This window comes from Indicator indicator, chromosome 2, assembly GCF_027791375.1.
Source record: "Indicator indicator isolate 239-I01 chromosome 2, UM_Iind_1.1, whole genome shotgun sequence".
In the NCBI taxonomy this organism is placed as follows: Eukaryota; Metazoa; Chordata; class Aves; order Piciformes; family Indicatoridae; genus Indicator; species Indicator indicator.
This window is the reverse complement of record NC_072011.1, coordinates 45,926,709-45,953,460: the sequence shown is the minus strand read 5'-3', so window position 1 is coordinate 45,953,460 and position 26,752 is coordinate 45,926,709. Positions and strand designations below refer to the sequence as shown.

The following is a 26,752-nucleotide window of genomic DNA, read 5'->3' as shown; positions in this document are numbered from 1 at the left end:
TTTATGACAATAGTAAATCACTCTCACTGAAAGCCAGGCTTGTGCTATGGCCATTTGGGTGTTACCCTCTGCTGCTTAGGGACAGCTCTGCTCAAAAATGAGAGATTGATTGGTCTGAAAGATGATATACTGCAAACAAGGCATTGAGATGACATTGTCCTTTACACTGACTTTCCCAAAGACTTAGCATTCCTTATGAGTCTAGAAGTTTTTTTTAGGGAATTATACACCATGGCTCAAGTCTTCCACCCACAGAGATGCCTAAGAAAAATTGATTCCTCTGATGGACTTTCATGGGACTAATTTAAGTGTTTTTCACTCCTCACTTTGAGCTTTGGCTGGCACTTGGCATTTTAGGGGTGTCTCCTCAAATACTGGCTACTCCCATGAAGTAATTTTGCCCACTATGGATGAGGTCCACGTCTGTAGAGAGATTCCTGGCCACTCTCCAGTGGTGCACATCAGTCTGGTAACAAAAGGAGGCACCATGTTTTATCTGGCAGGGCAGAGAAGAGGATTTGGACAGAGAAACACTGGAGGGTTCTCACAATACAGGCAGCACAGTTGATGAAAATACCCATATTGTGTAAATGTTGAGGCTAAATTTAGAGACATGTTAACAATTGGAAAGGACAGGTTGGTCTTTTCAAAATGTGTTGAATTTAGACAATTAAAAACACTTATTCCCTGGTCCCATAGACCAATGGATCTTCTGCTTTTGCTGCTTATTAAGGCCTGGCTCCATCACTTTCTTTTCTGTTGCTCCTGCTGCTGTTAACTCATATGAAAGACTTTGCAATTCTGCTTTATTTGCTCCCACCCATTGGGTGCTCCCACACCCAATGTTCTCACTTGCAGAAGTCTGTGTACCCCAGAAGCTGCTTCCAAGAAATGTTTATGTTTTGTTATCTAGCTGCATGGTCACCTGTGGACTTTCACTAGATTTCTGTCTCTCCTCATAGCCTTCCCATCATTTATTAGATGCTCTCCTCCACACACTTTTCTCCATTACTAATCTGAATTTTTTGGAACAGGCTTACTTCTAAGGGCAATCTGGCTGTGTTCCTTCCTCCCAGTAAGTGCTCAGCCTCCCATATATGGAGGTCTTACTGAAGTCCTACAAAGCAAAAGTTTAATTCTTAAAAAGAAAAAAAGGGGTGTTTAGTACTCATACATGATGCTAGAGTATCCATTCAGTGCATAAGCTAGAACTAGTCACAAACCATCCTTAGAAGCTAATGTTTTTGTCAAAAATCAGATTGAACTGGTTTTGCATTTCCTAACAACTTTTTAGTAAACAATGAGAAATAAAAGTATGTTTAGAATGTCACTAGGATGATAAGAGTTTCCTTTTAATATTTCATACTGGTTTATTTTACTACCTTCTGAAACAAGCTAGGGGGAAATGGTGTTAGATTTAGTATGTCAGGTAGGTAATTTTTTATGTTTGTTTTTTTACATTTGTGCAGCTGAAAAATGGAAGTGTATTATACATGTTAATCCATCTGTATTATATTTATATATATATAAAAAATATATATTATATATATATATAAAAAAATATATATCTGTATTAATATAATCCATGTATTATACATGTTAATCCATCTGAAAGAAGGGTGTAATTTCTGGGAAGGTATTTGTTGTGCCAAGATACAGCTGAGGTGAATTTGTCCATGGAGACATCTCAGCTGACATCAGCAGAGGCTCTAACACATTTTTAGGGAGTCACTAAAACTCAGAAAAGTTGAATAGATCCATTTCCAGGACCTCTTGGTGAGTATATTCTCCTTATTAGTGCACCCTCATTGGTGCACCCTCATTATGGCACTGCTGCAGGTGCTTGCCAGAAACTGACATCTGCAAAGGGTGGAAAATAAGCAAAAGAAATACTCTGTGGATGAAACCACCTGAGTTCTTACAATTCTGTGCCCCTATAGGTGATTCCGCAGAGCTGTATTCTCCGTGGTGCTCCTGGGGGGTTTCATAAGGTCCCACTCCTGGAATCACATGACTTCCCATGGCTGTGAGACCACCCATGCTGGTGAAGAGAGTCTGGATGAATGTTTCAGTTTACAAGTTCCATACCTTCATTTACTGTAAATATTTAGTGCAGGCTAATTGGCCATCCATTGTCTGAGAGAGATGAGGGACTGTATGAGAATCATTTGGTGAGATTCTGCAAGTTAAAATCACAGAATCATAGAATCAGTCAGGGTTGGAAGGGACCACAAGGATCATCTAGTTCCAACTCCCCTGCCATGGGCAGGGACACCTCACACTAGATCAGGCTGGACAGAGCCTCATCCAGCCTGGCCTTAAGCACCTCCAGGGATGGGGCCCCAACCACCTCCCTGGACAACCTATTCCAGGCTCTCACCAACTCTCATGGTGAAGAACTTCTTCCTCATGTCGTCCGAATCGCCCCAATTCCAGGTTTATTCCATTCCCCCTAGTCCTGTCACTCCCTGATATCCTAAAAAGTCCCTCCCCAGCTTTCTTGTATAGGGCCCCTTCAGATACTGAAAGGCCACAATAAGGTCACCTCAGAGCCCTTTCCAGACTGAACAGCCCCAACTCTTTCAGTCTGTCCTCATAGGAGAGCTGCTCCAGCCCTCTGATCATCCTGGTGGCTGTTCTCTGGACACGTTCCAGCATGTCCAGATCCCTCTTGTAATAAGGGCTCCAGAACTGGATACAGTATTCCAGGTGGGGTCTCACCAGAGCGGAGTAGAGGGGGAGAATCACCTCCCTCGACCTGCTGGCCACACTTCTCCTGATGCAGCCCAGGATCTGGTTGGCTTTCTGGGCTGCAAGTGCACATTGACAGCTCCTGTTGAGCTTCTCGTCCACCAGCACCCCCAAGTCCCTCTCCTCTCCAGCCAGTCACTGCCCAGCCTGTATTTGTGCTTGGGATTGCCTCAAGCCTAGATGCAGGACCTTGCACTTGGTCTTGTTGAACCTCATGAGGTTGGCTTGTGCCCACCTCTCCAGCCTGTCAAGGTCCCTCTGGATGGATCCCTTCCCTCCAGCATGTCTGCTGCAGCACACAGCTTGGTGTCATCAGCAAACTTGCTGAGGGTGCACTCAATGCCTCTGTCCATGTCACCAACAAAGATGTTGAACTGATCCCTGAGGGACTCTGCTTGTCACTGGCCTCCACTGGGACATGGACCCAGTGACAGCTACTCTTTGGGTCTGGCCATCAAGCCAGTTCTTTATCCAGGCTTTGCGCAGGTCCAGGTAAATGACATCAGTTGCTCACCTCTCATCTATTAATGTTGTTATCTGTTCATAGAAGGCCACCAGGTTTGTCAGGCAGGATTTGCCCTTGGTGAAGCCATGCTGACTGTATCAAATCACTATTTTTCTGTCTCATCAGTGCCTCCAGGAGGATCTCCTCCATGATCTCACTGGGCTCAGAGGTGAGACTGACTGGCCTGTAGTTCCCTGGTTCTTCCTTCTTACCCTTTTGAAAATGGGAGTTTTGTTTCCCCTTTTCTAGTCAGTGGCGACTTCCCCAGACTGCCAGGACTTTTGGAATATATTAGAGAGGGGTTTAGCAACCTCATCTGCCAGTTCTCTCAGTACCCGTGGATGTATCCTGTCAGGTCCCATGGACTTGAACACTTGTAGGTTCCTCAGGTGATCACGAACCTGATCTTCACTTATGATGGGCAGTTCCTCCTTCCGGTCCCCGCCGTTATCTTCCATGACTCCAGGAATGTGGCTGGGGGCCCTTGCAGTGAAGACTGATGTAAAGAAGTCATTGAGAACCTCAGCCTTTTCCATGTCACTTGTGACCATTTCACCTGTGTCCTTTCTGAGGGGGCCCACACCTTCCCTAGCCTTCTTTTTACCATTAATATACCTGTAGAAATTCTTAGTGTTCCCTTTGATCTCCCTGGCTAGATTCAATTCAAACTGTGCTTTGGCTTTCCTAACCAGGTCTCTTGCTGCTGGGGCAGCTTCCTTATATCCCTCCCATTCTAGCTGTCCTTTCCTCCACTTCTTGTAGAGTTTCCTTTTAAGTGATAGTGTGTCCAGCACTGCCTTGCTCATCCAGGCAGGCCTCCTAGCATTCTTCCCTGCTTTCCTCTTTGTTGGTATACATTGCTCCTGGACACAGAGGAGATCCTTGAATACTGACCAGCTGCCCTGGCCCTTCTTCTCTTTGTCCCACGACACTTTGGCCAGCAGATCCCTGAAACGATCAAAGTCCGCATGCCTAAAGTCTGGGGTTGTAAGCTTACGTCCTCCTGGTTGCCCTGAGGATCTTAAATTCAACTGCTTCATGGTCACTGCAGCCAAGGCTGTCCCTGAGCCTCACATTGGTCACCAGCCCTTCCCTGTTGGTGAGAACAAGGTCCAGCATAGCACCTTCTTTTGTCATTTGCTCTACCATTTGGAGGAGGAAGTTGTCATCTACGCAATCCAGGAACATCCTGTATTGCTGGTGCCTTGCTGTGTTGTCCCTCCAGCAGATGTCAGGGTGGTTGAAATCCCCCATGAGGACCAGGGCTTGTGACCTGGAAGCTGCTTCTGTTTGCCTATGGAGGGCCTCATCCTCTTGGTTCTGCTGGAGCAGACCCCTACAGTAACACCTCCTTCCCCTGTCTTGCCTTTAATTTTAACCCACACACTCTCAACCAGCTCATCATCCTTCCCCAGGTGAAGCTCCACTGATTCCAGCTGGTCACTGACATAGAGGGCAATGCTTCCTCCTCTCCTTCCCAGCCTATCCTTCCTAAAGAGCTTGTACCAATCCATCCCTACATTCCAGTCATGGAAATCATCCCACCAAGTTTCAGTAGTAGCCACTATGTCATGGCATCCCAGCAGCACAGTGGCCCTTAATTCATCCTCTGTTGCGTGCATTTGCTGCGTGCATTTGCATAGAGGCACTTCAGCTGGGCTGGCCCTGTCATCCTCTTGTGCCAATTCCCCTTGATTTCCTTGGAGTGTCCTGGTGCATCATCCCTGGCTTGCCTCAGGGCAGCAAGTTGAGAGAATTACTAGCTCTCCAGGCCTCTGCCTCTGGTGAGCTGCCCTGCTGTTTGTCACTGGCCAGGAGGAGACTATAGTTTGAAATGATGGTTACAGGATTTGAGAAACAACACCAGCAATTAAGCAAGCAGCAGACTGGATAAAGTACACTTCCCATTGATTGCACAGGCTATGGCCTAGGGTGCTGTTGCCCAGGGATTCAGGTGTTGGGTGTTCCTGAATGTATACATTGGCAAATCTAGCAAAAGGGAAGTGGATATCACTTTGACTACTAAGTATTTGTACAGTTCGTCATGGGTATCTGGGAACATCTAACCTCAGGTATCATGTCAAATCACTGTAAAGCAGTTTTCTTGAACCTAATCCTAAAACCATCCCAAAACAGCTGCTTGTGCAAGACATCTGCTCGTTAGGCAAAGCTACTCTCTAGGAGACCTGGAGTGCTGGCTGCCAGCTGACTTCTTGGTAAATCCAACTTTCTTTTACATCTGGCATTTTCCAAAGGGCTGAGGAAATACCTCCTGGGGCAGTCTCTATCTGCCTGTGGGTTTGGGTTGACACCATTTGGATGAATTGGGAGGACGTCACAGCTGATCAGTCTTGGATGTCCTACCTTCCCTCTCTGTGATCTGAAGGCATGAAAGTTTGACTAAGCTGAAAAAATTGCAAAGTAATAGGATTTTTTTTTTGTTTTGTCCTGATTTGAAAACATCTTATTGAATATTCAGACAAGCTTTGTGCAATGTGGGATTTGCATTTATTTTCACCCTAAAGAGGGAATGTTCGGATGAAGGAGGAAACAGGAACACAAACTACAGGACACCGAGGTCTCCTTATGGTTTTGTGCTATGCATGCTTTTGTCATAACTGGATAGGGCTTATAGCAAAAATCCATGGAAAAAACGGAATAGAAAACTCAATTGTTTTCTTTCTGAGTGTATTTCACACACTTTGAAAATGTGAAGTTGGAAACAACTTGCTAGGGTGAAAGCCTGGTGCCACTGAATGGTGGGATTTTTGCCACTGACATGAGTGGGAGTATGATTCCACTCATTACTCATGCAGTATCTGCTCTCCTTAGCTCTTGCCCCGCAGTCTCTCAGCCTGTCAAATGGGTACTCAAGGCGGTTTAAACCACGCACGTTATGTTCTTACATACCTGCCCACTCCTGACTTTCAGACTCCAAACCAACTCAATGCAGAAAAAAAATCCTTTCTGGCACTGCCGACTATTTCCATACCGACTCATTTACGGGTTATGCCAGAGGATGCGACTGAAGTTTCTTTCGTACGTAATGGGCAGGGGGACGGAGGAGATAAGGGGGGGAAGTAGAGGGAGGGGGGCGAGTGAGATCAGCACAAGGCAGTAACGAACCCCTGCTGCTCTCTGGGGGCAGGAGCTGCCCTCAGCGCCCAAGCGCCTCCGGAGCATGGGGTTCTTCAGGAACGGCCGAGTGCCGCTGTGCATGCGTGTGAGAGCAGCGGGGTCGGGGCCAGCCCACACTCACGCACATCGGCCCCAGCCCCGGCTGCCCCCCAGCCGCCTCGCTCCGCCGCCATCCCACGCGTGGGACGCCGCTCCCCGCCTCCGCCCAGTCCCACGGCCGGGCGGGCGGCCGTGGGCGCTTTCCTTACGCGGCGCGGCCGCGGCCGGCGAAGGCGGCTCCCGCCGGGCCCCGCGAGGAGGCGGATGGCGGGGGGGCTGCGCCCGGCGGGGGCCGGCGGGGAAGGCCGCTGAGCGGCAGTGGCGGCGATGCCGGGGGGCCCGGCGCGGCGGGGCGCGCCCGCGGGGCCATGAGGGCGGGCTCCGGCCATGGCCCATGGCAGCGCGGCAGTCATGCTGAAGTGCGTGGTGGTGGGGGACGGCGCCGTGGGCAAGACGTGCCTGCTGATGAGCTACGCCAACGACGCCTTCCCCGAGGAGTACGTGCCCACCGTCTTCGACCACTACGCAGGTGAGCGGGTGGGGGGCCCGGCGACCGGTCGTAGCAGCAGCCCGCCTTCTTCCATCCCCCGACCTTACCCCGCCGAGCTAGCGGGAAGGTTCGGCCGGGGTTTGCCCTCCTTCACTCGCTGTGTTTCTTTCCCCCCTCGCAGTCAGCGTTACCGTCGGGGGCAAGCAGTACCTCCTGGGGCTGTACGACACCGCCGGCCAGGTGAGTGCCGAGCGCTGCCCGCGGACCCCCGGCCCTGTCTTCGTCCCCGCGGCGCTCCCGGCGCCGAAGTTGTTCGCAAGGGCTGCGGTCCGGGCTGGGCGATTCAGAGGGAGGTTGGTTTGGGTGGTGCGATTAATAAAGACCGGCTTTAAAAGAAAACCATCAGCCCTTATTCCCGAGGGCGCGCGGGCGGAGACCGGCTTTATTTTTAGCGGTACGTGGCCGGCTCCGGGGAGCTACGGCCGGGGCTCCGGGGAGCTACGGCCGGGGCTCCGTGGCATCTACCGGCGCGGAGGGAGGCGGCGTGTCCGGCCCAGGCTGTGCCAGCACTTGCAGGGCAACGCGTTGGGCCGGGCATCGGCCCCGGCCAGCCCCACCCCCTCCCGGAGTGCCGACCCTGCCGCTGGCTTTCAGGTGGGGGAAATGCGCCTCCTTAAAACGGAGGGAACTTGCAGCTTCCAACGCGTCAGGTCGGGTAGAGAGCCGAACAGCCGCAGCTCTCTCTGTTTACCCTGTGCAGCTCTTAGATAGCAGAAAAGAGTTATTCAAGTTAAAGGTGGAAAATAATATAATGGAATTCTCAGCCACTGCATTTCGAATAGCCTGGGTTTCTGCTGCTATCCCAGACAATTCAAGTGATTCATTCGGTTAAGAATGTTGTGAAAGATGCTTTCTCAGTATGCATCTTAAGTATCTTTAATGATGGGTGAAATGTTAGATGTTTGGAGGGGTCACTGGTGTAGCGGCTACTAAAGGGCTCCATTATTCAAGTCACTTCTTGGACGGCTTAATTTGTACAGCACCAGCCAGTGCCTGCTGGGTTAAAGTACTTCCAGCTCTCTGGCGATGCCTTACTGGAAACAAAATAGTTTTTAAAGGGAGGTGCAGGGATTTTCTAAGGAGCTGCAGAGTATATACAGAAACGCTGAATGGGTTTTGTAAAATTGTGTGTTCCTTGTGTTAAAACTTCTTGCAGTGAGAGCATGTGTTTGGTCTCACATGACCTCAGACATGCTTCCTCATAAAGAGCAACTACTATATATTCTCTCTGGACTCAAGTAGACTGAGGCTGCGTTTTTTTAACCATGTTATTCCTATTCTCAATTGGAACAACTGCTGCCTGAAGTAGTTTTAGATCTGAATACAGCTTAAGTAAGGGAAGTAGCAGTTAACGGATCTTTCCCATCTTTGTTAGGCCTGAAATGAGTAATTAAATCAGTTTCATGAGAATTGTAGGAAACAGCCCTGTTCTCAGAAAGCTGATACTTGAGGGGTGAGACTATTGACGGTTGTCAGCTCACTGACGTAAATACAAACTAGTCAAATTAATGTCATCTAAGTGATGTTCTTATTACTGTCATAGACCTGTGTTTCAGTAGAAATTGGTTCAAAACACAGCTTGTAAAATACTGCTTAAGTAGGTTACAGGATGAGGTTCTAGTGCTCAGACAAATAAAGCATTTGGTTAATATGCAACTATTTTTCTCTGTTTTTATCATGAGCCCTGGAAACATGAAAGTGACCCTAGTGCTACTGTACATACATGTAGCTTATTTGTGGATGACATCTCAAACTGCTTGTGGTGGCTTGTTACTATTAATGGGAGCATGTGTTGTTAGCTCTGTGTAACCTTAACCAAGGTGGTTTGTAGTATCCCACTCTGCCTGAGTGTGCTGAGTACAAAACTGAGTGACCTTTGACCTCCTCAAAAGCTACTAGGGTAAATTAGCCAGCCTGCGGCAAAGAGCCAGCAAAGGTATTCCTGTTATACTAAGAAGAACTTTTCAGTGTGAAGTTGCATATCCAAATATATAAAAGGTGGCAAATTCTGACAAGCTGAAATCTAAGTTTGGCTTGCAGAGCGGTTTCTGGTGTATCCAGGACCAGATCTTGCTGGCCTGATTCAGAGGAGCCTCACTCACTCACTCACATAGATTGTTCTAATGAGGCTACCTTTACAAATGTCTCTCGTCTTGGCAAAACTCCCCTTTTAGTCAGACCTGTGGTGTTACTAAAATCTCTACCAGTATCCCCATCCCACTTCAGCATGTTTGGCGAACTGATGGACATCTGGGACTACCCACGGGAGCCCCATCCCAGTGTCCAGCAGAACTGAGAACAGGAGTCTCTATGAAGGTGCCAGTCCAGCAATGTCATTCTGCTATAAGCTGTTTCACCAGAGAGCGTGCTGACAAGCCCTTCTTCTCAGAGCACTGCGATAACAGAAATCTTACTTTAAAGCTTAGATATGTTTAGTAAAGAGCAGAAAACACATGGTTGATGGTGCCTTCTCTGTGTTGAGGAAACCATGTGCTGCATCTGGTACACGCCTGCTGCTTACACAGACTTCTGTATGGCTCAGATTGTTTGTTGCTCAGTCAGGATTTCTGCCAGCATCCATCAGAATTATTTCTAATTCTATCACCCCCAAATGGTTTTACTGAAAATACTGGCCTGCTAGTATCATTTTATCAAAATTTGGCAGCCTGTGGTATCTAAGCAGTTCAGTCTTCCACGTGTTTATATTCCCAGCTCTGAATAAGAGTATGTATGTACAATCTACACATCTCATTTCGGAGGGAAGAGGAGTGAGGGGATAAATGGAGGTTCAGACAGTGATCTGCTCCAAATTCCTGCAGATAACTCAGAGCAGAGCAAGGATTAAAGACCTTTTGATTTCTAGCTGGTGCACAGCAGGCTTATTGCCCTGAAACACTGACTTATCAGTCTGTGGAGTCTTTTTAACTTGCGTGGTTATGTATTTAGCAACTTTGGCAGAGGAGCTGCAAGCTTTGGAGTTCATGACATCCAGTACTCGTTTCTAGTTTGCTTCTTCACACCACACACAGGTTACGTGTAGTAACTATACTGATGACATAATGCCTTGTATCTTTGCAAGCTTAAAATAGATTGAGAATAACTCTATTAAAATCCATTTTTTCCCATGTGATATATAGCAGGGGAAAATGCCACTAGCAGTTTACAAACTTCAGTTTATACACAGGCAGACCTTTCCCTCTTTGGATGTGTGTGAGTTCAGACAAGCTTTGTCTCAAAATACTGAAGCTCTGGTTCAGTAGAAAATAGCCAGTACAGCTGCTGGTCAGGGGAGGTTCTTTGAGCCCATTTGGGTTTGCAGCTGTGGAATCAGGCTCCTACACCAGGCAAGTGGGTGGGAGTTCAGTGCTGGTGGTGTCTGAGAGGACATTCCTCCAGCAATTCCTCCCAGAGGTGGAGCTGGCAGCTCCTATTAGCCTAGCTGCTGCACATGCTAAGACTGAGTGGGCTTGGAGTGGTTCCTGGTTTTCCCAAGATGAGAACCGTGGAGCCCACCTACATTGCCTGGAGCTGGGAGTGACAGTGCACTGCAAATTAATTGTGAGGTGCTTGTGATACCGATGCGTGGAAGCCTTCAGCTTTGCAGTAGCCTCTCTTGCTCAGGGAGACTAGCTGTATGTCAGTACTGCAGGGTATGTGGCAAAATCTGCCTGGGATGAGAACTGTGGCTTCATCAGGCTGTTAACTTCAGCATGTTGGAGTGCTTCTGAACTAGTGACATGTGATTGTCATGTTGATCTTTCATAATACCAAAATAATACTGCCAACTCTCCTGGTGTTAAAACTTCTGGAGCTGTATCTGTGAGCGCTAATGAAGAGGTGTGCTGTGGTGTGTCCCCTTGCCACATGCCAAACAGGATAAGTCAGGGTATAACACAGGAGTTACCTCTTGGGGAGTTCAGTCCGTATTGAAGGCTGTTACTTAAAATGGCAGTTGGGGTCCATCCTCCTCTCAGACCACTTTGCTGTGGGGTTTTCATTCATGGTGTCCCTTTCCTCCAGTATATGCAGTCTACACATAGGTGGAAGCCTTGTTCCTTCCTGTGTCTTTGCTGTAAAGAACTGTCAGCTCCTGGAAGGAGGATGGGGGAGGATGCAGGAGCAGTGCCTGTGCTGTTCCTGCTGCCCTGGAAAGAGAGATGCTGAAGCATGCATAGCATGGCTGTCTGGAGCAGGTTTGGCAACAAGCCAGGATCTGGGCAGCGCAGAGCAGAGTGCAGAAGGAGCACAGTGAATCTTACCATGGTGCAGTGCCTAATAACGTTTATATCCCTCAGCATCACTTACTGTTGTGATACAAGTGTGGCCTGGTTGGACAAAGCTGAGGTAAACTGTGTTCCTTGGCTTTTCACTTTTATTTCTTGACCTTTAAAGGCCCTAATACATGTAGGACAAGCTGTACGTCTGATACAATAAAGCTCTTGGTGGCTTCTCAACTGTTATCAAAACAGTAGCCACAAAACATCCTAAGCACAAGGGCAGACCAAGCCACTTGGGGCTAGTTCCTTTCAGCTCAGATACCGATGGCTACTCTGCAGTCGCAGCCTTCTTAATCCAGATAAACTGATTTTTTTGGTTGTAATGGAGGCCCTGTGTTTCAAGCAATTTTATATGAAGTTGGATGTGCTGCTGCTGTGCATGAAGTTAATTCAAATATTAGCACGATCAGTGCCACCATGAAGGTCAGGTATGAAAATAAAATAATAACTGTGAATGTGCCAGTGAGAAAGAGAGGATGGAGGTGTGGTTATTAAAATGGATGGTCACCAAACTTGCAGTGGTTGCTAGAAATAAAACAAGAAATAGCAGCAATCTTTGTACTTCTTGCTGGCAGTTTGTGTCAGCTATGGTAAGTAGCCCTAGTCTAGCAGTTGCTGCTTTTGTATCCTCCTGAAAGGAGAGGCAGCTGCTGATCATTCTGTCCATGAAATAGAAATGTTCTTCCTCAGACAACACAAGTCCTCGTGAGTTGCACTTACCACATAGCTGTAGTGCCAAATGCAAGCCTGGAACATGCAAGCCTGGTCTCACACAATGCAAAGTATTCTACCCTTTGCTGTGTATTTGTAAACACTGAAACCTACAACATGATTTTGGCAGATCCAAAACCTGAAATGTTAGCAGTTAACATCCTGTCCCCATTCTCTTCTCTGCCTTGTGCCATGCTCCTCCTCCATGCATTTTCCCTTGCTCCCTTTACACTGTCCCAGCATAGCTGGCAGCTGGTGCTGGGAAGCTGTGAGCTCACTCCCGGCCGACATGCTGGCGCATGAATAGCTCAGCCTCTGCCGAAGCTGCTCTGTGCTTCAGGACATTACCAGCCACAAAGATTTAACAGCTCTGCAGCAACGACTGGATGCACGCAGATAAAATAAAAACATGTCTAGATTCTCCCTTAGAACAGAAGGTGAAGTGCCTGAGATTGTAATTGCTACGATTACATTTGCTTGCTTCTCTAGACAAGTGTTTAAGCAAAGACAGGCTTTCAAAAGGAAAGGGATTTGTACCTTCAGATTTGCTTTTAAAAATGGCTTTCCAACAACAACAATAATGATCCCAGCACAAAGGTTACATTCAGATGCCTTGTTGTGAGCTGGGATTCAGGCTTTGAAAGCATTGTAGCTTTCCTGGAAAGATAGCTGAGTATTATTATCACCAGATTGGGAGTCTCAGGATGGGACATGCTGCTCTGAGTTCCCAGAAGCATCCACTAAATATATGTTGGAAGCTCAAGACAGTTATGTTTCATTTTCAGTGTGTCAAAAGCCCAAGAGCACTCCTGAATAGGAGCACTGAGTTATATTAAAATATAATGTAAGGGTTGTGTTTGAAAATGTAGATCGAGAATGTCTTCACTAAATTAACACTAAGTTAATGGCAGACCAAAGTAAAGAACCCAAAGCAAACCAAGTTTAAGAGGTTCTCTGAAACTTGAATTTTTTATGTTAAGAGCACAATTTTAGGAAGACTGCTGACCTAGAGAGACCTTTGCTAAACATTATGTGGTCACGTAATTTTTTTTTCTTTTGTTCCTGGGTTAAGAGTCTGTAGGTACCCTCTAGTCTGTGACAGTTCTCTATGAATTTTACTTATTTATAGATTCTTTGAGGCACAGTGACATTTTTCAATGCTATCCAAACATCACCATCTAAAAAGACAATACAAGCAGTAGTTACTGCTCTTCCAGCACAATGTTGTTGCATATCCTCTTCGTTCCTGACATAGTTCTAAGAGGATGTGTGCACCTGCACACATTTGAGTATCATATAATCTACAGCTGTACTGCAGGAGGCAAGAGTGATGGAAAGGGACAACTGGGGGTAAGATTGCATGACCTTGGCCAAGTTTTTCTGATGAGAGAATGCACAGGACCCTGGGAATTTTTGGCAAAGTTACATTTCTTGATAGAAATCCGTTTCCTTTGCAAAGAGCTTTTTATAGTTTGGTAAATACAAAAACTACAAAAAAAATGCACGTTTTTAATTTATAGCCTAATTCCTGGTTGAGCCTCCAAATGACAAATTAAATGTAATTTAGAGAACTGCTTCCATTGCCAACCTGCAGTGCAGAAGAACTTAAAAGTGTGTGTTAGGGCCTGATCCAAAGCTCTCTATTAGCAGGCACCTTAGTGCTGCTTTCAGTAAGCTTTGTTCCTGTTCCTTTATTGAGAACACATGGACAAAGTGGACATAAAACTTATTTCAACAGTACTGAGGTTTTGTCAGTTCCAGGCATTCAAAATGAAGAGTCAGCTATTCCTATCCACAGACACCACTACCAAAAAAAAACCCAGGAAATCAGAATAGTTTGAGACTTGTTCTTTTGCCCTTTGCTGGATGTGGGGTTTTTGGGCTTCACATATTCATGTTTCTCTGGGCTTGTCGGGTAACAGAAATTTATCTTTCATTTAAAAGTGAAAAGGATGTGATTTTCCTTTATGTAATCATGAAACTCCAAGAACCTGGGCTTTAAAAAATAATGTACAGCATGCTGATTCCAAATCATGTGGTTTTATTGTGAATTATAAAATCCAACATTACTAAACCGGATGCTTTGGGACAGAGTTTCAGGATTGTTTTTTAAACCTCCAAATCATCTTTAACAGAACTACCCCACTTCTAATTAGACAAATGCAAAATGAGGCCAGAGAGAAGAACAGAATCCTTTTACTATTGTGTGATTTTCTAAGCAGTTTATAAGTTTAGAATGGTGACTGGCTGACTTGTGTTAAGAAAAATGTGTCTGCACACTACATGACACTTTCAGCAGTTCTGAAGAGGTTGTGTCATTTCATGCATTAGTGGCTACTGTCCTCAGCCAAGTTACAAGCTGCGCTAAGGGAAGTCTCACCTCTGTGCCCACTAAGATCATGGAGCAGATCCTCCTGGAGGCACTACTGAGACAGAAGAATAGTGAAGAGGTGATTGGGTACAGTCAGCATGGCTTCACCAAGGGCAAATCCTGTCTGACAAACCTGGTGGCCTTCTATGAACAGGTCACAACATTAATAGAAGAGGGGAGAGCAACTGATGTCATTTACATGGACCTGAGCAAAGCCTTCAACACTGTCCCACACCACATCCTGGTCTCCAAACTGGTGACACATGGGTTTGATGGGTGGACCACAAGATGGACCACAAGATGGATAAAGAACTGGCTTGATGGCCACACCCAAAGAGTGGCTGTCAATAGGTCCATGTCCAAGTGGAGGCCAGTGACAAGCAGAGTCCCTCAGGGATCAGTCCTGGGACCAGTCTTGTTCAACATCTTTGTTGGTGACATGGACAGTGGCATTGAGTGCACCCTCAGCAAGTTTGCTGATGACACCAAGCTGTGTGCTGCAGCAGACACTCTGGAGGGAAGGGATCCATCCAGAGGGACCTTGACAGGCCGGAAAGGTGGGCACAAGCCAACCTCATGAGATTCAACAAGACCAAGTGCAAGGTCCTGCATCTGGGTTTGAGGCAATCCCAAGCACAAATACAGGCTGGGCAGTGACTGGCTGGAAAGCAGCCCTGAGGAGAGGGACTTGGGGGTGCTGGTGGACGGTAAGCTCAACATGAGCTGTGAATGTGCACTTGCAGCCCAGAAAGCCAACCAGATCCTGGGCTGCATCAGGAGAAGTGTGGCCAGCAGGTCAAGGGAGGTGATTCTCCTCCTCTACTCCGCTCTGGTGAGACCCCACCTGGAGTACTGCATCCAGTTCTGGAGCCCTTATTACAAGAGGGATCTGGACATGCTGGAACGTGTCCAGAGAAGGGCCACCAGGATGATAGAGGGCTGGAGCAGCTCTCCTATGAGGACAGACTGAAGGAGTTGGGGCTGTTCAGTCTGGAAAGGGCTCCGAGGTGACCTTATTGTGGCCTTCCAGTATCTGAAGGGGCCCTATACAAGAAAGCTGGGGAGGGACTTTTTAGGATATCAGGGAGTGACAGGACTAGGGGGAATGGAATAAACCTGGAAGTAGGGAGATTCAGACTGGACGTGAGGAAGAAGTTCTTCCCCATGAGAGTTGGTGAGACCCTGGAATGGGTTGCCCAGGGAGGTGGTTGAGGCCCCATCCCTGGAGGTGTTTAAGGCCAGGCTGGATAAGGCTCTGGCCAGCCTGATCTAGTGTGAGGTGTCCCTGTCCATGGCAGGGGGGTTGGAACTAGATGATCCTTGTGGTCCCTTCCAACCCTGACTGATTCTATGATTCTAAGTTTAGGTTGGATATTAGGAAATACTTCTTCACTGAAAGGATTATCAAGCATGGGAATAGTCTGCCCAGGGCAGTGGTGGAGCAGCATCCTTGGGGGTGTTCAAGCTGCTTGTGAACCTGGTGCTTAGTGGTACGGTTTAGTGTTGACCCTTCAGTGTGTTGAGGGTTTGGCTGAGCTGGAGTCAGTTCTCCCCAGAGCATCTTTCTAGTGCTGTTTTGCAGTGCTGTAGCTGGGTGTTGATCAGCCACCACTGTTTTGGCTACTGCTGAGCCAAGTACCTAGGCTGTGATTTTCTAGCATTTTCTCCCCCAACAGTAGTGAGGGATGGGCAAGGTCTTGGGAGGGGACAATGCTGGGCCAGCTGACCCAAACTGACCAAAGGGTATTCCATGCCATATGGTGTCAGCTGAGATGTGAAAGCTAAGTGAAAGAAGGAAGTGTGGGGACATTCATTGATGGTGTCTGTCCTCCAGAGCAACCACTAAGCGTATTGAAGCCCTGCTTCCCAGGAGTGACCCAACATCATCTGCTGTTGGGAAGTAGAGAATCAAATCTTTGTTTGCTCGTGCTTCTGTGTGCAGCCTTTGCTTTTGCTCTTCATCTTACTAAACTGCTTCTGCCTTGACTCAGAGGCCTTTGTTATATTTTCCCTCTCCCCTGTCCATCTAAGAAGCATCTGGCCCCCAGCCAGGGCCAAACCACCACAGGCTGGATGATCTTTGAGGTCTCTTCCAACTAGATATATTCTGTGATTGTCTTTGAGTCTTGGTCTGTGCTGCATCCATGTTGTGGCATGTGTGCAGTAACTCTTTGCAATGGCTGTCCCTTGCTGGTGTGGGTATAAAAATGCAGATGGCAGCATTATTCCCCAGAGCAAAGGAACATACATCAGTGACCTAGGTGTGTTTATTGCTTCACTTGAATACAGCACAAACTGGAGGTGCCTCAGGCAGCTTGTGCTCTCAGTTAGATGTAGCTGTGAATGCTAAAAGGTCATCTGTAGGACTTAATGCTAGTTCCTTGATCTGATTTCCAGGTAGGATGCAGTGGCAGAGTCCATAAGGAATGGATGACAGATGTGACCTGGACTGCACCTTTAGTTACGACCCACAGATAGCCCATCCATAGGCAGTGAGATGGCTTACATATTCCTCACTTTAGAAAGAAAAACTGTAGGCAGTTTCTCAACTGCCTTTACATCTACTGCAGTGAAATCGTTGAGTGTTTTACCACATTCTTTAATGGGAGCTGTAAGCCCTGAAATCAAGACTTGACATAAAATGAGGTGCAGAAGACACTTAGGAACTCCTTCAATTCCAGAAACTTTCACTGTCATGTGTTTCTTCAGTGTGCACATGATGGCACTGGCACTCTGGCTTTTTGTCATCTGAGAAGTGATAGGAATTAATCTTGAGGAGTTCGTGTGAAGGCTTAGTCTTCTACCTCACAAAGCTGTTGCTCAGTACTGGGCTGAAAAACATGCTTTTGGGATTTATTTGTAAAGTGAATGGGATACCTAACTGATGAGTCTTTCTTGTTTGGGCAGGATTTATATAGTTAGTGAATAAAAAACATGTCTGAAATGACACAGATAACGATACTATGATCTATTTCATGTTCTAGTGTACATGTGAAAACAGATTTGTTGATGGTCATATTTTTCTGAACCAATAAAGAATTAATCTTTCCAAAGAGCAGGTTCCACAGTGGATCCCAACAGATCCTCTCTGTCAGGGTGAATTTCATTTTTTTCCCTTTAATTGCCCATGTCTGAAAGAATGGAAAATCCTGATGGTTCTTGGCTGCAGTCACCAAGATTGGGGTGAATTCCTTTCCTGGAGAAAGTGGAAGTCCTGTGTGGGAAGAGTGCTCTTCATAAAGTCAGTGATGGTGAGAAAAGAATTGGCATAGGAACACAGCCTTGTGATTTTGGGTAAGGAGGGAAAGGGCATGGCCATGGCTGTCACTCTGCCACTGCCTCTGAGTCCCATAGTGGATAAGCAACTAGTGTGAGGTGTGTAAGTGAAACTCTGCTTGCAGATAACTGCTTTTGGTCAGTTGAATCTGTGTTCCGTTGTTACAGATGCTAAAATAATGTCTTTCAGAGAAAATTCAGGGACTTCTACTTTTAGAAAACCATGATGCCAGCAAGTTAAAAGTTCCTGTGATGATGAAGGGGAGAGAGGGAATGTTATGTGGAGACTCTCTAGGAAAACAGATTAGCATCACCACATGGCAAGGTATACGATTTGGACAGTATTTAATCTTACATTAAGAATGATCAAAGGCATTTTTGTGTACAGGTATAGGAATATTCTGTCCTTTTTGTCTCTAGTGCTTTAAAATCCATCTTAGTAGGCTCCATCTCCCAGCTACTTATTTCTCTATATAGAAAAGCTTTTCAGGAAAGTTTTGTCAAAAAAATGTAATTCACAAACCCTGGTCTTTTTCAATGTATAATTCATACCTCCTTTGAACAGTCCTCCTCACAGGAGTTTAGAGATGGATTTAGATCAGTGTACTTCATTTTTAGAATACAGTGGAAGAGCACTTACCCTGCATTCTTGAAGCCTTTTCTATAAATTAAAAATAGATGCTGAGCCCAAACTGGCAGCTTTTTGCACTCCCTGGGCAACCTGTGTGAACAAGCTGCAACAGGACAATTTTGCTTTCTTTAGCAATGCAAGCTGTATCCCCAGAAGCTTGTGAAGAGTCAGAGGGTCTGTAGTGCACTTTCCCCCTGCAGTCAGGAAATAGTCACCACATCTTGTTTTGTGTGTTTAGAAATTACTGGCTACATATGTAGGCAACTGAAAAAATAAATGTAGTGATCAGTGTAACATGTCTTGGGCTGCAGAACTGGACAAGCAGACATTTATGGCAGTGCTCTCTCAGTCTCTGCAGCTTGCCAAATGGTCCTGCATTAAGTGGTGCCTTGTGAGTGGCAGTGCCAGGAAGCCAGCTTCACCCTCCCTCTTTGCAAAGGGTTACAGTGTTATACAGCCCAGACTGAAAACACTGAGAGTTTTTCTAGACAGGGAAGCAGTTTGTGCTTGGCATGAGAGTACAGACCACTTCCCTCACTCTCCTTCCCTACCCAAGCATCTCATAGAATTAGAAACCACTGGATGATTCAGCGGGGTGAAGTCTGTTTCCTGGTGTGCTTCTGGAGTAGGCAGCTGCTCTAGTAGGCTTTGACCAGTGGTTATGGCAAAGCTGCAGATCAGCAGCTTTCAAATAACCTGGGAGCAAGATGTGTCCACCCATAAGCAGTCCCGAGGGCACACATTAGATAGAGCAGGTCATTATGGTTCACTTGCTACCTTTTCCGAAATACTACAGGGGGCCTTATGAAACAGAAATTTATTTTCAGGGAGAACACTATGAAAAATGCAGTCTTGAAGGTTAGCTTTGAAATGCACTTCAAAAACCGAAGTGTGGAAATTCACCCTAAGAGAAGACTTCAGACTGTCGTTACCAAGCCCTACTGTGAAATGGATTAAAACTTGAATTTTTATCTGGAATTTTGCTCTGCAGAAACCAGGTGGTTACATATGTGTGCCTCACAGAGACCCTCTGAGCAGCAGTAGTATTTACCCTTCACTGCATGAACACTGGATTCCTCTAGCAACTCTGCCTGGTGTCTATTTTTGGCTTCATGTCTAAAAACAGATGGTTGGGAGTGAGAACCTCTTCTTATGATTGCTGTTGTAAGCTGTGAAAGCAACAGATGGTTGCTAACACAGAGATCACAAACCTGGAGTTGTTGAGCTCCAGTTTGTCTTCCAGTGGTGCAAGGTTCATTTTATTCTCTTCCATCCATTTCATACCTTCTCAGAATAGAAAAGAAATAGGGTTATCCTTTGTTTATCAGAGTATGTCAGTATGATTGAACTGGAGATGTCTTGCTAAAATTTAGTTCCTAAGCTGCAAAACACATGAAATCATTAACAACTTTGGTTTCATCAGAGTATAAGCTGAAAATCTGGTTTCTCCTGTTTGCTTAAAGATACTAGCCACTCATATTTGCAAGGAAAATAAAAAGGACAGACAAAGAAACCAATCTAGGTTAACATCTTTGCTACTTGTAGTAGAAGATTTGAGAGAGAGGAGTTTCCCCAAAGGCCTTGGTTAAGCCACGGGAAGGTACTGACTGCACTTGATGCCTCCAATTGTCTTTCATTTCTCCAAATTGGATAGAGACTCCCAATACCATTCCAAAGGAGAAAGAGGCCTGTTGTGCCACATTACTGAGAGGGGGTAAGGACCTCTGTCCCCATCACTTTCATTTGTCCAGGGAGGAGCATAATGCCATAAACCAGTCATTACTGCTCTGGTACTACGGGATCTCAGTATGACTGCACCTCTTACTTCAGTTTTCTAATAAATACGAGGAAATAATGGCTTTTGTGGGTCAAGAAGTTTGTCCAGAAATTACCATTTGTTTTGTTTTGTTTTGTTTTTTTAACACCCCACTGCACATAAGCTGTGTACATCAAAGGCTTTTGGAGTGCTTTGCAAAGACTAATGCATTATTAAGCTAGCAAACCCCTGCGGCTGGGCAGATGCAAGTAGAGGGAGGATAATGATTTGCTCAGGGCTACACATTGTGTCAGTGGCAGAGGTAGGAATACCTGGATGTTGTTAACTATGTCTTCAGCTGATACCCATGAAATTGGGCAAAAGCATTAGTTCAAAACCAACTGTACAACGTGAACTACGGCACTTAGAATTGCAGTACTATTCCTCAGTCTGCATACAAGTTCCTTAAGACCTCTGCCTTTGAGCAGGTAAACACCAGGAAAAGAAAGAGCCAAATTTTGGACATGTCAAGCCTACCTGAACATCCAAAATACAACAAAACTCAGTGATGCAGTATTCAAGTACATGGCAGCAGAAAATCTGAGAGAGGCAGATTATTAGGTACTGTAGCATGGAGAAAGAGACCTAAAGGAGAGATTTTAAGGAACTAAGATAAAGGCAATGCTAGAATATTGTGGAGTATCAAAACTAGGGTGAAATAAAAATGTGAAAGTATTAATTTCCATTCTTCCCTCTTAATAACAAAACAAACCCCCCAAACAATCCTTCCCAGTTTGTATTAGAGAAACTAAGTCAAGTCATTAATTCCTTCATTTCATCTCATCTCTTTTCCCATGTCTGTTCTGTATTGGCAGCTGTCCTGGGTTACCAGAGATACTAGGTAAATGATGGATGTTGTGCTGCAATGTCCTGTCTTTTATAGGGGATCTCAGCTCCATATAATGTTTGTTAAACAAACATTCTCACATCTAATTTGTGTAAAGTTGTTACAACTCTCATGTTTTCAGCATGGTTTTCTGTCTGTATTCATCTGCTTCAGTAAACAATTTTGTTTCAAAGCCCAGAGTATGTTGAAGAATGAGCCATTTCACTCTGATAGCCTGGAGCTTTTAAGACTTGTACTGCACATTTTGATCTTTACTGGCTTTCTTGCCCATCTTAATCACATTCTTAAAATATTCCAGTTAAATTCCTTTAAATATTTTTAATGACTACATACACACACATTGCCTCCTCCAATTAGATTAGAAGTCTAATTGTTGTACAGTGTAGTGTGTACATGCACTGGCTAGTATAATTAGATTTTGCCATTGCATTTAATTTTAGAATAAGCCACATTTATTTCCCTTACACTAGATTCAGGAAATAAATTATAGTTGAAGCAATGAGATTTTTTTCAGGCTTCTCTAATACCCAGTCTAAATTCATTTGGCGTTTCTGATTCTTCTTCCAGGTGCAGCAGTCACTTAGGTCCAGTACATCAGAGAAAGTTTTCAGGTTTGAGTGCTATTTCTGAGAGGCTGTTGGGGAGCAGAAGGAGTCTTTAAGTACAGATGGCCTACCAGATGCTGGTAACATGTAAGACAGAGTCTCTCTTATGAGGACCCAGGATCAGTCTAATCATGTGGTGGGAGGCTTTATTAGAATTACCTGCATAATTAATATCAATACAAACCTAATTTTCGTAGCACAGACAAGAGCCTGGCAGCACTGACTTGTTTCAAGCAGCAGGATTGGTGGGTATAGCCAAATCCTCTGTTAGGTAAGTGCAAATGCAGTGAAGTCACTGTAAGGAGTAGCACGGACGTACACGTGGTATAGCCAATCACACCGTACTCACCTTCCGTTTAACTTTTTAATTACACAGGTTGAACCCACAGCTTGCCCAGTGCAGATCAAATGGGATAAACCAAAAGGCATATAAATAGATGCACCTGCCTTAAGACACAGTAACTTTGCTCGCTCCCAGCTGATAGCTGGTGAGTATGCTGGGAAATAAGGTGCAATACCAAGATGCAGCAGAATGTACAAGGACTTGTATCCAATGGGATTAAAAAAGATAAACTAAATATGAATGTTTTTAAGTAAACCATACAAATGAAATTAGAAAATTCTTAGTATTTGCTATACATAAAAGGTCTGTAGTTTGAAATGGGTTCGCTAAAGAGATGTTTTAAGGTCAGTGGCCTAACAGTAATTCCTGGTGACAGTGAAATGTTTTCTCCATTCCAGCATTTAATGCAGACAGTATTCCAGTTATTTTAATTATTTACTAGCTATTCTAGTAATGGGTTGTTCTAGTTATTTACTAGTTATTCTAGTAACTAGTTATTCCAGTTATTTACTAGTTATTCAATTAACCCAGATGTGAGATTTTCAGAAAATGCTCAGTGCGGGGAAGGCAGCTCTTAAGCTCTATGACTTAAACTAGATTTTTATTTTTAAAATAAAAATTTACTCAATAATACCCCACATATTTTTGTAGAGCTGAATTTGAGAACAACTAACAGATCTGCCTGTGTGTTCCTGCATGCAGATTTTGTACTCCGTGAACCAGTGTAATTTGTAGTTGGGAAGCTTCTTTTTAGGATCTTGATCTCCACCCCATAAAACAGAGTGGCAACCCTGAACAGGATTTAACTATATTCAGTAGAAGGGAAATGCAAAATACATGTTTAAAAAAAGAATTGAATGTAGAGGAGTTTTAGGTTGATGTTGTGATGTTCTTAGAGTTATTTCTGCTTCTATGATGAATGTTCACAGATGTGGAAAAGATGGTCAGTGTTTTTTGAGTCAGGATAGGAGCCTTATGCTAGCAGGGAAACAGATGATCTTCAAAAAGGCCTGTCAAATGTTGCAGTTTCACAGCAGCATCAGTTACTAAGGCTGTGAAACAAGGAGCCTGTGTTTACAGCTAAGCATGCTCTCTCTAGCTTATTGACAAAACTATAGAGTATACAAGACTGGCAGTAGAGTGTATAATCAAAACAGCACATGAAAATACTGATTACAAATGAGAATATTGAGTAAATAGACACTGAAGAGTACTGGCCAATGGTCACCTCCTTGCTAGTGCAGAATTTCCTCCAGTGTTTGTATTTTCTCCATGGTGGCCCTCTTCCCATAGCTATTGACTTAAAAGATGGGTCTAATAGAAACTGTTCTAAAGGAAGCTTTCACAAGTTTTCTGAAATTCTAGTAACACCATCTTTAAAACCTAAAAACTAATCAATGAATGGTTCAGGTTTTTTTTTGAGGGTGCAACTTTAGGTTAATAATCTGGTAATGTGACAGTTGCCAAGGAAACAAAAATTTAATTTTCTGGCTCATTTCAAACATGGAGTTGAATTACATTTCTGTCTCTACATTTAATGAAATTGTTCCAATATTTGTGAGATTTAATTAAGATGGGGAGCTTACAGAGGGAAGAGGGAGGATGCTGCAGCAGCCATAATAAATTTCTGTTTATTGTGGAAGGGAATGCATAAACCCAGCATTCTTCATTGTCTCTGCAGTGCCTGAGCTCAGTCTTAGTTATCTGTGGAAAAAAATCCAAATCAACAAAAAACCTCCAAAACTAAAAAGCCTGAAGTGGAAATGCTAAGGCACTGGTTCACTACCATGGACCAAAGGAAGCCTTGCAGAAAGAGGCTGGGGCATGTTCCCTCCTGCTCTTAGCTAAAAAATGTCAGAATCCACTTTGTCTCATGCTAGAGAGAGCTCCTGTTTTACAGTAAGGTAAAGGCTTAGGTACCTTTGTTGCTACAATGTTGTATGTCCTGGAGGGAGGAATGGTGCCTTTAAATGACCCAAGTAGTAATCTTTTCACACTAACTTCCCCCTCCAAAGGGTATTAATGTTCCCCTGATAGTGTTCTTGATCCTCAATTTCTGTTCCTTCTCCCCTCTTTTCTGAGCTTAGTCACAGAAAGCAGAACCTGGGCAAAAAAGGTCCCTTCTGATCCTTATTTTACCTGCCCTGATCACTAGCAGAAAGGTTTCTAATGTGGAAAGAAAGTTCTAAGGAGGGCATTAAATATCACTGCTACATGTGATACAAAAGAGAACGTTTAAGTGCCTTAATTAGCCTAGCTTGTATAACCGGGGTGGCTCTGTAGCAGTCACATCTGTGTCTTTCTCTTCGGTCAAACAAATGCTAACTCTTGATCTGGAAGGATGTTTGAACCAGAAGCCTTTTGCATTTTTTTTTGTAAACCTTTTATAGTACAGTCGTCTGTATACTGCCATACAGAAGTAAGTTTCTATCAGTAGTAATAGACTTTTCAAAATGCTTATATTCACATAGAGTTACACTCAGATGCAGATTTTGCTCTAACTGCTTCACTGACTAACCTGGAATAGTTGTGAGCATTCAGAAAGTTTGCTGCAACAAAATTCCTGAGATATGAATGTATGTTCTGAGTATAACTGTTAAAATTAACAAAATAGAAGCATCAATTTCATATTGCGGATAACAGAATTTTTCTTTCTCAGGAAGACTATGATCGTCTGAGACCTTTATCTTATCCTATGACCGATGTCTTCCTTATCTGCTTCTCAGTGGTAAACCCTGCTTCATTTCAAAATGTGAAGGAAGAGTGGGTACCGGAGTTGAAGGAATATGCACCTAATGTTCCCTTTTTACTAGTAGGAACACAGGTAGATCTGGTTCTGTTCTACTTTACTTAAACAATTCAGATGATTGTGTGGTGCCATTTCTTTGGTCTGAAAATTCAGGCCTGATAGGACCTGAGGAGCAGCTCCTTCTGGTTTTGAAGAAACAACCCCAACAAGTGGCAGAAAAAAACAGACCTGTGTTGTTCTCTAACGAACTATCTCCCGTTTTGTTAAAACACATGAATTGTAAACAAGAGTAGCAAGACTGGCTGCATCTCTCTGTGTGACTTTCTATGAAGTCATGGGATTTGCGGAATAAAATAGTCTGTTCATACCCATGTTACTGGAATTACTTGGGTCTAGAACTATTGCTTCAGCCAATATTGGATATGACCAAAGGAGCAAGGGGGAGAAGTAAGACGTCTTCCTCTTGCTTCTCATAGGCAGAGGACTGGTCTTCAATAACAAATGACCCACATACTGGTATTATGTTTGGGTTAATCTTTTCTGCCACTGCTGGATACACATTCTGGTATTCCAAGATGATCACATGTAATAAGAGGTGATGTACAGAATAAACATTTGTTCTCTCTGGATTGAAGGTAGTAGTTCACGTCTTAAATTACAGGACTTTTGGATCAGGAACAGTCCTTTGTCTGAATCATGACATGACTCCATTTTTATATATGTAACACTTCATTAAATAAATAGTTCTGCTTTAAAAAGAGGGCATCATAACCTGATGACTTTTCTTTAGAGAAAGCATTCCAAAATGACTGCGATCTTTCTTGCTAGATTGATCTTCGTGATGACCCAAAAACTCTGGCAAGACTGAATAATATGAAAGAGAAGCCCATATCTGTGGAGCAAGGACAGAAATTAGCAAAAGAGGTAAATTGGATATCCCTAAGTGCAACCAAGTAACAAAGAAGCAAAAAAACCCAAAACATTTCCAGTTGACTTTTTCTTCCTTTACAACTTTGCTCTTTTCTTCAATGTATGAAACCTTAGTAACAATATTTACTTACATTGTTGAATACAGTGAACAAGCAGAGCTGTGTAATAGCACTTCCCTGCTAGTCAAAGTTCTAACTTTCTGTGTAGACACTCATAAATCTACATAAGAAATAGTCAGAGAATTACAGTCACAGAGTGGTTTATGTTGGAAGGGAGCTCTCCTGCTCAAGTGAAATGTTGGAAACAACTTTATGAAATTACTTGGCCATGCTTTACTACCATTTGAACTCACTGCAAGGGTAATATGTAACAGGACACTTATTTAGAGAGTCTTATTTTTGAAATGTAAATTGGTCGTGTAATTCTGTAATTCTTTTTCGCTGTTTAATTATCAAAAATACCTTAGGCCCCCACTGCCAATCCACAGAGCTTATTTAATATGCTTCCTTTGTAAACCAAATCAACTCAAATGCACTCTAGATCATTGGCCAAAGACAAATCTTTTCTCTATAGCGAGATGCACATGCAGATAACTTTTCTCGATCACAGCCAAATGTTTTGTTGTCACTATAGAAAAAAGAAATGAAGAAGTGCACAGATAGAACTGAACAGCTGAAGTATACTGCTACTGAATTAACTTATTTTCTTGACAGATAGGAGCCTACTGCTATGTGGAGTGTTCAGCTTTAACACAGAAAGGACTGAAGACCGTTTTTGATGAAGCTATTATAGCCATTCTAACTCCAAAGAAACATACCATGAAGAAGAGAATAGGCTCAAGATGCATAAACTGCTGTTTGATCACATGAGAGACATTTAACAATGGCCAGGCTTACTGTGAAATTCTACTGAATTTAAATACAATGCATCAAGTACGCAGTGGACTTGTTACAGGTTTGAAAGCTAAAACTATGATTCTGCCTTCTTTAACCAGTGAAATCCAGAGGAGTAACATCAAACTCAACTTGTGATAAGTCACCACATCTGTTACAAATATTTTATTTTGACTGCAAGGTACAATATCTCTCAGGGTTACACAGTTTAGAGGAAGCAAAAACTGCACCATGTTGAAACAGCATCTATGTGATTTTATTGAGTGGAGATGCTTGGCCTGAAATACTCTAAATTAATTTGAGTATCTTCTGCTTTGACT

At 44.2% G+C, this 26,752-nt stretch overlaps 1 protein-coding gene across 2 annotated transcripts; it reads left to right on the top strand.

Annotated features, from left to right (window-relative positions):
• Positions 1 to 6,811: 6,811 nt before the first annotated feature.
• RHOQ (ras homolog family member Q) lies at positions 6,812 to 26,408 on the top strand. 2 transcript variants are annotated; one of them, XM_054399244.1, is made up of 5 exons: positions 6,812 to 6,962; positions 7,105 to 7,163; positions 24,520 to 24,684; positions 25,438 to 25,533; positions 26,253 to 26,408. In XM_054399244.1, exons 1-5 carry the CDS (start codon positions 6,821 to 6,823, stop codon positions 26,406 to 26,408), a joined length of 618 nt encoding a protein of 205 aa, XP_054255219.1. In that variant the 5' UTR covers positions 6,812 to 6,820. The 2 variants fall into 2 exon arrangements, with proteins under 2 accessions (XP_054255219.1, XP_054255218.1); XM_054399243.1 differs by having other exon boundaries at positions 6,821 to 6,962; positions 26,257 to 26,289.
• The last annotated feature ends 344 nt before the right edge of the window (positions 26,409 to 26,752 follow it).

What these genes read in the sequence shown, in the direction of transcription:
- RHOQ (XM_054399244.1), top strand. Translation starts at nt 6,821, where the DNA reads ATGGCCCATGGCAGCGCGGCAGTCATGCTGAAGTGCGTGGTGGTGGGG. An exon ending in CGTCTTCGACCACTACGCAG is followed by an intron (nt 6,963 to 7,104) that starts GTGAGCGGGTGG and finishes CCCCCCTCGCAG; the next exon opens with TCAGCGTTACCGTCGGGGGC. An exon ending in TTTTACTAGTAGGAACACAG is followed by an intron (nt 24,685 to 25,437) that starts GTAGATCTGGTT and finishes CTTTCTTGCTAG; the next exon opens with ATTGATCTTCGTGATGACCC.